Below are 11059 nucleotides of genomic sequence, written 5' to 3'. Positions count from 1 at the left end.
TGTCAACAAATGAAGTTTCCCAAGAACCACTGCTGTTCGTCCAAACCCCCAGAGGTGATGGCCACACCCCTGCCCCCCATCTGGAACCTCCCCCGGCCCCACCCACCTCGCATTTGGCCCTGCACTGCCCTTGCCAGCCAGAACTGTAAGGACCCCCAGGGAAAGGAAGGCCAGAGGTGGAGTTTGGGGTGCTGTGGGGCACCTGAGCATCTGGAGGTACGAGGTGGATCCCAGTATTCAGATGGCAGGATGGGCAGCAGGCACCGAAGAGGGGCCCGGGGAGCCTGCCTCAGCAGCAGGGGAGGGACGGCTTCCCGAGTGCCTGGGACCGGCCTGGCAGCACTATGGCTAGAGCTTGTAACTGGACGGGAATGTGGGCTCCTGGAAGCTGGGTGTCTCTCTCTCCCCTACCGCATCCTCCCTCACACCCCTACCTCCCCCCCACACCTTCCCTCCCTCCCTCTCCCTCACTCCCCTCCAGGGGTGAGTCCTGGGGTCCTGCTGGTGGGTGGGGAACTCAAGCAGTGCCTTCTGCTCTCACCCAGGGACCCCCACCATCCCTGTAGCCTCCACCTAGAGGACCGCCCAGCACAGGCCCTCCCCCCTGGCACCCACTGGGACTTCCTTCCGCCCCTGGCAGACACAGTGCAGGGTCTGCTGACCACCCCCCAGCAGCCATGGGTCTGTTTCAGCCAAAGATCCCACGGAGCCCTAAGGACTCCAAGGACATGCCCCCCCCCCCATACATCCTGAAGCCTGTCTCCTGTGGAGAGTGTGTGTCTGAGAAAGGGGTCTGGAGTAGCCCTGGCCAGAATCAGCATCTCTGGAAAGCGCCTCAGCTCCCGAAGCTTACTGGAAACATGAGCCAGGTCGGGGCGGAGGCAGCTGTCTCTCCACCCCAGCACAGCCTCTTACTGAAACACAGGGTAGCGCCCCCAGGAGCCAGTCCTTTTCTGACCTCAGAGTCGAGCCCCACTGCAGGAAGAGTGGTTTGCTCCTGAATGCTCAGGAAACCACGAGGTGGGGGGGCAGGGTGGCCGAGAGTGATGGCCCCACGTCCTGGTCAAAGCCCCTGCGTGGCCGGGCCTGGCATCATGGACCTGTTCTATCCATGGTGCACATCCCAGCACCTGGGGGTAGCGGGAGACCACCCGCCTCAGGACAGCTCCCTGCAGTGCCCCTGGCCTGGGGCTGAGAGGGGCCAGTGTCCAGTTGTAGCTCCGGTGGGTCCCCACCTCTGCCCTCCCGAGGGAGTCCCACACCGGCTGAGTCCAGATCTCAGTCAAAGGGACCTTTTCCAGCAAGGGGAAGGGAGGGGCCTGGGTGGTGAGCTGCTGTGGCCGGAAGCTCTTCTGGGAACCAAGGGCGGCCTTCAGGCCCTTATCTGAGGTTGAACAGACACCACGGACTCGTACCTCGGCGGGAGGAGCTGTGGTTTTCCGGAACAGCTGATGAGCCAGTCCTATGGGGTGGGGTTTTCAGGGGAAGCCGTGCAGGGTCTGGAGCTGGCCTGGGCAGAGTCCCACGATGGGGTCTCTCTCAGGGCTCAGTGACCCAGGAGGACAGGTGGTGTGCCAGGCTCTGCCGGTGGGCACATGCCTGCCCCCACCCCAGGAAGCTGGGCTGAGTAGGAGGGGGACAGGAGCCTCTCAACAGCCCCTTACCTCAGCACTAGCCCCCTAACCTTTCCCCACACTGCCCCCCTCCATTGCCCATCCACAGTTCTGTCCCCCAGAACTTGGATTTGCTCAGGCCTCACCTCCCTAAAACCCCTGGTGGTAGCCCCTGCCTGCCCATGCCCTGGGGTCTCCACCCGACTCTCCAGCCTCTGTGCCCCCAGGGCCCTGCACAGACTCTTTTCACCGAAGAGTTGTCCTATAAATCACAGAGGCCCAGGCCCTCCACGTGCTCCCTCCCTGTTCTATGTCTTGGGAGCTGGGGTGCCTCAGGGCCAGGCCAAGCTTGCAAACCATGGGGTTCTGGGGGCTCCAAGGCGGGAGGGGAGCAGGGAGCTGGGCTGAAGGACAGGGGGCATCTCTGCGAGGGGCAGTGGGGGAGGGGTAGACAGAAGGGGGCCGATCCAGCATCAACAAGGGTTCCCCTGAGCCCTCCCCAAACCCTGAGATCTTCAGGGCCAGACCCCTCCTGCCCCGCCCACCAAGCGAGGCCTCACTCTCCAGCCTCTTTTGCTGCTGCCTGAATCCAGCCTCCACCCCATCCTCCACCTGGGCCTTGGAATCTCCCACCCTGCTCTGTGCCGCCCTCGTGCTGACATCGGGGCGCTGTCACCCCACAGGGGGCCCCCCCATGGGGAGTTTCCATGCTGAGTCAGCCGACAGAGAGGTCCCTCAGGACTTGGGTGTATGCAGGCCAGAGTGGTTTCTCAGGAAAATCCATGACTGCAGACACCCTGACTTCCCCACCCCCCACCACCACCCCCGGGACAGCTGAGCGAGGGTTGGGGAGCCCTTTGCCCCAGGGCAGCCTGAGGAAGCACCTGTGGAGGGTCCAGTACAGCCCTGAGCATCCCATGGGCGTGGGGCCGTCAAGTGACCCAGGTGACAAGAGCAAGACCGGAGGAGAGCTGGCTTCCTGAAGCAGGGGGGACAAGGGGTTGACAGGCAGGAGACCTGGCCTGGAGACAGAAGAGGGGCCGGGGGTGTGGCAAGTCCCAGAGAAGTCGGCCGGGGGCTCTCCCGGAACACAGCATGGTATCTCCCACTGTCCCCTGACATCCATCCAGTCCACCTGTATTTTCTCACTTATTAGCTAATTCACCGGGATCCTCACCCGGAATCTGGGCTCCGTGGGAGTGCCCGGAGCCTAGGGTCCAGCAGGCACGGAGGAGGAAAATGATTTCCTCCCCACGCGAGGAAAATCATGAAGGAGCTGTCAACACCCCTCCTTCTAGGGGTGAAGTGGCTGCACCAAGCCGAGGTGGGGAGGGGGTGGGGGTGATGCCCCTGTTTGCCACACAAGCAAATCTCTCCACCACCTCCTTGCGGCCCATCGGGACTGAGTGGGGGTGAGGGCCAATGAGCCAAGGGGCTCTCCAGGGCGGCATGCAGGTAGGAAGGGGGCCGTGGGGGACCTGGAGCACAGGAACTGTGGGCACGTGCCCAGATGTGCTGGCACCTGACGGGCCTGCTGTCGAGACCAGCCTCCACCGGCCTGCCTGCCACACCCTGGACAGCTGTGCCAAGGAGTCCTCATCAAAGCCTCCAGGTGCCAGTCCTGCCAGGAGGCTGGGAGAATACTGCTCGCCCCCAACGGGCGGGAGTCTAGAACCATGCCCCGAGGGAGAGGGAACTTGGGAGGTGCCGGAGGCAAGCAGCAGGGCTTGCTGAGAGGGTGGGGGCCAAAGGCAGGCCCCTCAGAGGCTGCCCTCCTGACCAGGAAAAGTTGCATGTAGAAACTGACTCGCCCTGGACTTGGGGCCAGAATGACACAAGGACAGGCACCCCCAGGAGCCAGCAGGCTGTGTGACCAGCACAGAACCCTGAGTCCAGAGCAGCAGGGGTCCAGAGACTGGACACAGAATGCAACTGTCCCAGAGTGCCAAGCAGATTGCCAGGGCAGGGGGTTCGGACAGGGCTGCAAAAGGGCACACAGGACAAGTGTCCATCATGGTGCCCTTCCTCCAGGAAGCCTTCCAAGTCCCATGATCCCTGCTAAGCGCTTGTGCCCAGGACTGGAATGGCCCTGATTTCTGCCCCACCCCCAGCCCCACCTAGGCTGGAAGGAGACTGGGGGTACTGGCGGGGGGGGGGGGGCTTGTCTCCCTGTTCTCCCACCCCAGAACACGTGCACTCAGGTCACTGGACAAGTGTTTATTGCACACTGCCTGCAGCTGAGTCCCGCACTGGGCACAGCCTCCTGTCCTGGGAGCCAGGGGCCCACAGACACCCCCCCAACAGGGCCAGCGAGGGAGGGAAGCAGCCATAGCTGTGGCTCTATCTCTCATGGGGTCTGGCCACAGCCACTGCCTCTTCTGGATGGTCTGGGGGACTGGCCACTGTCACCATCCCCCACCCACTTCCACCATCGAGGGGAGCAGGGCCGGGCCCAGAGCTGGGGTCCCCCCGGCAGGGTGCAGAGCCCTTGCTCCCGAGGGTCAGCCCTGGGACGCTTCCTGGAGGGTCTGGCTCTGGGTCTGCGGCAGAGGACAGCCAGGCCTCACACCCACAGGTCCCTCAGCTGGCCCTTGTCCTCCAGCAGCTGCTCACCCCGCTCCTCCTCGGGGAACTGGCAGCTGCAGGCATCCTCGGCTGGCGGCCGTGCCTCCAGGGGCAGCTGGGTCTCTGCAGAGGGGCTTCAGTCAGTGGGCGGGCCGAGGGCTCACCTCTCCCACCCCGGGGGGCGCAACTGACCTGGGGGCCACACGGGTTGCCTCCTCAGCTGCCAGATGTGTAGGCCAAGCTGGGCTGCGCTCAGGACCAGGATGCAGGCGGCCACGGTGAGGAGGACGATGGTCAGCAGGCCGTGTGGCTCGGCGGGCGGCAGCCCCAGGCTACATACGGCATTGTGTGTCTTGTTCCCCGGGAACATGGTATACCCAAACTGGGAGCAGCTGAGACACACAGACACAGAGCCTTCGGTCAGCCCTCGGCCACCCGAGCACCCGCTGCGCAGGGCTGCTGTCCTCTGAGTTGTGTGGGGGTCACCGCACCAGGAAGGACAGGAGAGGCCCCTCCCTCAGGAACTGGCCGGCCACCTGAGGGTCCCACCAGGACTCACTCTGACCAGGGTTTGCAGCGACCCTCCTGGCCTCCAGAGAAGGTCCCTGTGGCACAGTCGACACATTCAAAGCCGAAATTGAAATTCCCTGGAGACAGACAGACAGCCGGGGTTTGCTGGGGTAGATGAGAAGGAATCCATCTGGAGCCTGGGTCCACAGCAGAATGACTCCCACACACCTTATCCATTGGACAGAGGTCTCTGATGCCTGCAAGACTGGGGTCTGGCCAGAATCAGTGCCCAGGCGTGCCCCATTCCAGGGCAGGCATCTGTGGGGGAGGGATGCTGAGCTGAGTGGAGGTTCCTGGGGAATCTGGGAGAGGAGAGCTGTGTGGCACATGGCCAGAGGGGAATGCAGGGGCCCGTCCACTGGAGGCCGGAGGGTAAGGGAGCCCATACGGGGTGGAAGTAGAAACCAGGCAAGAATCAGGGCAGCCCTTACGCTTGGTCCAGTGGCCTGGAGGGCAACAGGTCAGTGAGGGTCCCAGAGAGAGGAGGTGAGGCTTGCACCCCAGCTGACCCTGGACCCTGTCCTACCCAACGTCCCAACGCCCCTCTGGCTACCCTGTGTCCCTCCCATCAGGTAAACAGGCCCCAAGAGGATTTGAGCTGCTCCTTCCAGGAAAAGGTTGACCCCCAGACAGGGCAACAGGGGGCAGGCCTAGCTTTGACAGGACTGTCCCCATGCCGATGCTCAGGGTACGTGGAGGACTGGGAGCATCGTGAGAGCCAGGAGCTGAGAGCTAGACAGCCCCTGGACACCCCCACTACTCCCCACAACCAGCCCTGAGGAGTACCCTCGAGCTGGAAAGAGAAACCCAAGCTAAGAGAGGGAAGGACTCCCCAAAGCTGCCCGGGTGCTAAGACCCACGTCTGAGCTACGGCAATAAGCAGCAAACGGCCCCACCCACCTGGGCCTTGCAGGACCCGAGACGCCAGTGCCGGCCTGCCCAGAGAACATACATGTACCCTCCACACACAAGCACTTCCCTCCACCCTCATGGCACTGGCTACGCATCCGCTCCCATGAGCTCTGGCTCAGCCCTGGTCAAACCCATGGACCCGCTCAGGCCACAGTTGCCGGTGACTTACCATGAGGCCGCACCTCCTGGCCCGGCGGGCAAGTGTGGTGCTTGCAGGTCTTGCACTGGGGGTCTCCACAGTGGTACCCTGGCTCAACACACGTGCAGTCCCCCTCAGGACAAGCCTCAGCTGAGCAAGAGAAAAGCCAGCCCTCTCAGCAGCTGGGCCAAGCCCCTCCCTCCTCAGGACTCCCCCCACCCCGCCCCGGGGGCCCTCCAGAGGGAATGGGGTGATATAGGGAAGGGCAGTCCATACATCCACCCTCAGGCAGCCCCAGGGGGCCGAGGGCGCCTGTCTGGGAGCCAGGACCCCGGTGGGGTCCAGCTGTCTCCCTCCCTCCTAGGCACCTAGCTCCTCCACGATGTGGCCTGGCTGTGTCCCCCACTGCCCTGAAGCTGCTCCCACCAGGGTGGTGGTGACTTGGCATGTCACCAGAACACGTCCCTGCTGGACAAGGGGGCCACCTGGGGGACCTACTCCCTCTCCCCTTTTCCTCCTGCCTCTGTCCCTGCCTGCCACACTGAGACTTGGGACCCTCAGACACCGCCCTTCTCAACCCCCAGGCTCCAGCAGGGTGACGCTCTGAGCTGCTTTCCCTGCAGTATTTGTCCCCAAGCTGGCACATGCCGCTTGGCCCTCACCCACAGAGGCAAGTCGGAGGCAGGGGCTGGGGCCGAACCTGTGCTGGTCTGAGTGAGGGCCAAGGGCTCACGAGCCACTCAGTAAGAGCTTGGACGGCCTTCCTCGACCTTGGGACCCAACACTCGCCTTGGGGAAATCCTGCACTCCCCGAGCCCCTGACCCCGCTTTGGGCCACTGGCCTGAGCTGAGCTCCTCGCTGCCACACGCCCCCGCACCCATTCCCCTGGGACAGTGGGCTCTGGACCCAGAAGTTCTGCCCGCCGCCCCGTCGAGTCAGTCTGAGCACAGGGAGAGGGCGCGGCGCTGCTGCCCCACGAGACAGGCTCCCCGCACGCGCCTTACCCGGGGTGCACAGGCGACAGCAGCGCGTGTCCGTCCCGGTTCCCCGCAGAAGGCGGTCGGGGCCGCAGCTCAGACCCCCGGCGGGGCGCTGGCCCAGGCCCATGGCGCAGAGCAGCGTGACGCCGCACAGGGCCACGCGCGCGCCCCTCGCCTCCATGGCACCCACGGCGGGCCGCAGCCGCGAGATTTGAGGGGATGGGCCCCGCCCCGCCCCCATCCGGGCACGCCCAGACCCCGCCCCCCGCGGGCTGCGGGCCTCTGCCCAGGTGCAGGGCGGCCGGAGAGGTTGTTCCCAGCCGGACCCCCTGTGGCACCTGGCAGCCCACAATGCCCCGCCGCAGGCGGAGCGCCGGGGCTCTGGGGGCAGCGAAACTACCGCGAGTGACTGCAGTGGTGAGGACGGGTCGTTAGAACTTTGTCCAAACCACAGAATGCACGGCCGCGCGCGACCCTCTTGTAGACGAGGCAGCCCGCGACACCGCGACTTGTCCGCGCCGCGTGTCGGACGTCACAAATGGCCCCTGGGGGCAGGGGCACGTGGGAAATCTCTGCAGCTGCCCCTCAGGTTTGATGTGAACCCAAGGCTGCTCTAAATAATAAATTTTTTTTTTTAAGTCAACTGAGCCCCGCTGTATCTCACGGAGGTGGTCTCTTAGCAGGCTGCAGAGTGCAACCACACAGGGTGGGGGCGGGGGCCTCCAGGAGACTGGTGTGCGGGGGCGGGGGGTGGGGGGAGGCGGCCTCGGGGGTGCCTAAGTGTTCCTGAACTTTGCTCCGGGGATTCCTACCCAGAAACTAAATATGCCCCCAAATGTGTGTGTATGGAGGGGAGAGGGACACTGAACACAGCCTACATTCCCAACTACTCAGGCAGGACTGGGAAGGGAAGAGGAATCTGTAACCTGTCAGGTCTGAGGGAGGGTTGCCTGCGGGGGGTGCTGGATGCTAAGTGGCAGACAGCACCCTGAGGTGGGTAGTGCCCACAGGGGGGCTGCTGCAGGGACCCCCCACAAGGACAGTCTGGCCGAGGGCTGCTCCCTCGCTGTGCCCCCTCAGTGTCTGGCTGGGTCCCCTACCCCTGCTCCAGCTTCCTCAGGAGGGCCCCATGGGCTTTTAAAGATCTCCTCCAGCTCCCTCGTCCTCTATGAGACCTACAGACCCCAGGGCCCACACCCGCCAGCATCATGGTCCTGCCTGCTGATCCTCAGCCCAGAACCCCGCACCAAGAGGCCCCCCACTTTCCAGGGATCAGAAGGGGCCCTCCCACTCTCCAGGGATTGGGACAACACCCCCACCCCTTTCTGGGATCAGGACAAGCGCCCTCACTTGGCCAACAAGGTCTGACCAGGCTCCAGGTGCACATGGTGGCCCCCCAACACACACACACACACCGCTGGGCTTCCACTCTGCTGACACCTGCTCATAGCTTAGGGCTCCTAGGGGAGCGCCCCCACAACCCCTAACCCAAGGACCTCCTCAGATCTTGGGAGAGGTTGCTGGTAAGGAGCGGTCCAGGCACTGACCAAGCCTCTGGTCTCGAAGCTCTGGCCCGGAGGTGGCCCTGCTCAGGTCCCAGCTCTAACGGCTGGGCTGGTTTCCACCCGGACCTCTCCGGACAAATCTGGTCATCCTGGAGGGTGTGGAGGGCCAGCCCCTGACCGAGCCCTCGAACCACAGAAAATTCAGCCTCCCACTCACCGTGAGACTGTCCCTGGTGTCTCAGAGCTTCGGCTTCCCCGTGTGCACAGAGGGCTTCTGGGGCCCTGCCTCCTCGAAGAAGCCTCCCTGGGGTCAGGGTCTCAGGACCGTGACTGGGCTTATACCCCCGGGGTTGGGAGGTGTGGTGACAGCTGTGGTATTGGCCTTTGAGACCTGGAGCTGCCACCTGGCCAGATGGGCAGCTGTTCCTTTTCTGAGGGAAATGACAGGAATTAGCCATCTGTGACTCAGCTCTCCAAGTCCCAGGAAGCACAGCCCCTCCACAGAGGGGTAAGCCTGGCGGTGCAGGGGAGGGAGGGGGCTCGAGGGTGGGCTGTAGCTCCAGGCTGCCCGAGGCTCCGAGGGGCCCTGAGATCTCCGCTCAGCTCCCACACCGGGACATGTGCCTGAGCGCTGGGACAGAGAGGGACTCCACACACAGAACCAGCCGGTCTAGACCTTCATCCACTGCTCATTTCAAAGACCTGAGGGGTCAGGCCTGTGGCAGTACCGGGTCACCCCAATTCTGGTTAGCGCACGATGTACTGTGGCCCAGGGAAATATGATCAATACCCTACAAATGATGCTTGTCAGACTGTGCCATTGGTCCGCTGGTCCTTCTGGAGGCAGGGACAGAGTTAGAAGCTTCTGGAAGCAGTGTGTGGTGGGGAGGGGTGAAGGTGAGCTGGGCAGGAGGAGCTCTGTGCAGGAAATGTCCACTGGAAGGGCCCGGGGGCGAGTGGGAGAGGAAGGTTCTTCCGTGGCTGCCACCCACAGCAGCAAGAAATCAAAGGGCCCACGTTAATGCCCACAGAGATAGTGGCTTATGAGCAAGGCCGCTCAAAAGGCAGGGGTGACATCAGCCAAACGTCAGTGCCTGCGTCTGCTTTCTTGCTCCAGCCCCTCCGGAAGCCCCCCACCACCGCCCCAGTCACAGGCTGCGGGGATGAGTGGAGCCTCTACAGCTGGGCAGTGAGGGGAGAGGCGATCTTTATCTGCCCTCTGTGTTTTCCAGTACTCTGAGCCGCTCACCACATTTTTACATTATCACTCGTTCCAGCTTACACAACCCCTGTTCCTGTTAGCGGAGGGTCCTTCACGGAGTCCAGGAAGTAACCAGAAGGGTGGTGGTGCGTGGAGATGGGGATCTGACAGCAGGGCAGGATGGGGGACCGGGTGGGGGCGCGGAGGAGGGGCCCCAGGGAGAGGTGGCTGGGGGACCCTGGGCGCTGGGCAGGGCCACAGCTCCACCACCCAGGCCTGGGGGTCAGGCAGGGCCGGGGCGGAGGAAGTTTGAGGGTTTTCAGCAGACTGGCAGGGGGTGAGGGGCTGGAGAGTGTGCTTAGGGTCGGTACAGAAGCAAAGAGCAGGTGACTGTCCGTCTTTCTGTCCCATTGCAGGGATGGAGCCGCCAGGCTGAGGGAAGAGCTGGGAGGTGTGGGGAGGAAGGCCCCAGGACCTGACCCCTCCCCTGCCCCCACCCTGCCCCCTCCACCAGGTCCCATAGCACTTCTCCACAGCCTCCGCGCTGTCCTGGGAACCACTGTCCCCGCGTCAAGGGTGCAGGTTTGCTGCCTGTGTCGAGGGCACAGCTTACATTATTCTGGTCACTGCTGAGGCTCACGCCAAAAGACTGTGGGAACTCAGTGTGGCTGAACACGGGACGGCTCTGTCCTCCCTCTGCAGTGTTCGGGCCAGGGGCAGAGGGGTCAGAGATTTGAAGACAAGTTGGACGGGCCTCTGTGGCGACCTCGGGGAGCAAGGCGGCCCAGGAAACAAGGAGGGTTGGTGTCCAGGGCTGTGCTGGAGTCAGGGCCCAGAGTCTCACGCTTACCACGGTGCCTTTGGCTGCAGGTCACCTGGCAGCTGCGAAGGACATTCTCTACCTGGCCTGGCACCCCAGCAGGAGGGGCGCCCTGGTCACGGACAAGTCATGGTCAGTGGGACCCCACTGTCGATGGGCATTGGGCTTTTTCTGCATCGAGGCGTTTTGTTTACACCAAGGGCAAACTGAGGATCAGCCTGATTGGAAATCTCTACTTTCCCGAAGTGGTGACACCCAACCTTCACCGCTCACTACCGACAACACACACACGCAGGTCTGGTAGGGCATGCAGTTGGAGAGGCCTCGAGAAAGAATGTCTCTTGAGCTCTCTGCTCTGGAAGGACACACAGAGACCTGAAGGGTCACCCTCAAACGTCCCCTTTGGGGCCATTAGTGCCCAAGCTGTGGGCTCACTGGGGGTGCCTGGGGCCTACTCACCCAGGTTTAGGGGCTCAGAGCAGCGGCTCCTGGATTCCCCCAACAAGCTGCTGGGTTGTCTAATCCCCTCAGGACATTTGTTTTGGCCTCCACGCCCTACTGCAGGTGCCGGGACGTGCTCAGAGAAGGGGTGAGGACGGGAGTCCTGCGGTCTCTGAGTGGGGTCCACTTGAGCTCCCTACCCCACAACCCTGCCTAGGCTGGAGATCCCTCTCCCACCAGAGTAGGCACACCCCTGCGCTCCCTCCGTGGCTGTGCGGCCTCCGGCCCGCCGGCGCCCAGCAGAGACCCGCG

The 11059-nt window shown here is 63.5% G+C and overlaps 1 protein-coding gene across 2 annotated transcripts; it reads right to left on the bottom strand.

Moving 5' to 3' along the window:
• Positions 1 to 3815: 3815 nt before the first annotated feature.
• On the bottom strand, positions 3816 to 8758 carry TNFRSF18 (TNF receptor superfamily member 18). 2 transcript variants are annotated; one of them, XM_028108632.2, is made up of 5 exons: positions 8503 to 8758; positions 5830 to 5949; positions 4738 to 4825; positions 4371 to 4570; positions 3816 to 4301 (listed from the first exon to the last, which is right to left on the bottom strand). In XM_028108632.2, exons 1-5 carry the CDS (start codon positions 8741 to 8743, stop codon positions 4177 to 4179), a joined length of 774 nt encoding a protein of 257 aa, XP_027964433.1. In that variant the 5' UTR covers positions 8744 to 8758; the 3' UTR covers positions 3816 to 4176. The 2 variants fall into 2 exon arrangements, with proteins under 2 accessions (XP_027964433.1, XP_027964434.2); XM_028108633.2 differs by lacking the exon at positions 8503 to 8758 and adding an exon at positions 6805 to 6961.
• Between the last annotated feature and the right edge of the window lie 2301 nt (positions 8759 to 11059).

Source organism: Eumetopias jubatus, unplaced genomic scaffold (genome assembly GCF_037043125.1).
Source record: "Eumetopias jubatus isolate StellerSeaLion01/CBP00866 unplaced genomic scaffold, mEumJub1_p1.0 scaffold_4, whole genome shotgun sequence".
Lineage (NCBI taxonomy): Eukaryota > Metazoa > Chordata > Mammalia > Carnivora > Otariidae > Eumetopias > Eumetopias jubatus.
Note: the sequence above shows the minus strand (reverse complement) of the source record. Positions and strands in the feature narration are given on the sequence as shown.

What these genes read in the sequence shown, in the direction of transcription:
- TNFRSF18 (XM_028108632.2), bottom strand. Translation starts at nt 8,743, where the DNA reads ATGGCTAATTCCTGTCATTTCCCTCAGAAAAGGAACAGCTGCCCATCT. An exon ending in ACACCAGGGACAGTCTCACG is followed by an intron (nt 5,950 to 8,502) that starts GTGAGTGGGAGG and finishes TCTCTTGCTCAG; the next exon opens with CTGAGGCTTGTCCTGAGGGG. An exon ending in CCAGGAGGTGCGGCCTCATG is followed by an intron (nt 4,826 to 5,829) that starts GTAAGTCACCGG and finishes GTCTGTCTCCAG; the next exon opens with GGAATTTCAATTTCGGCTTT.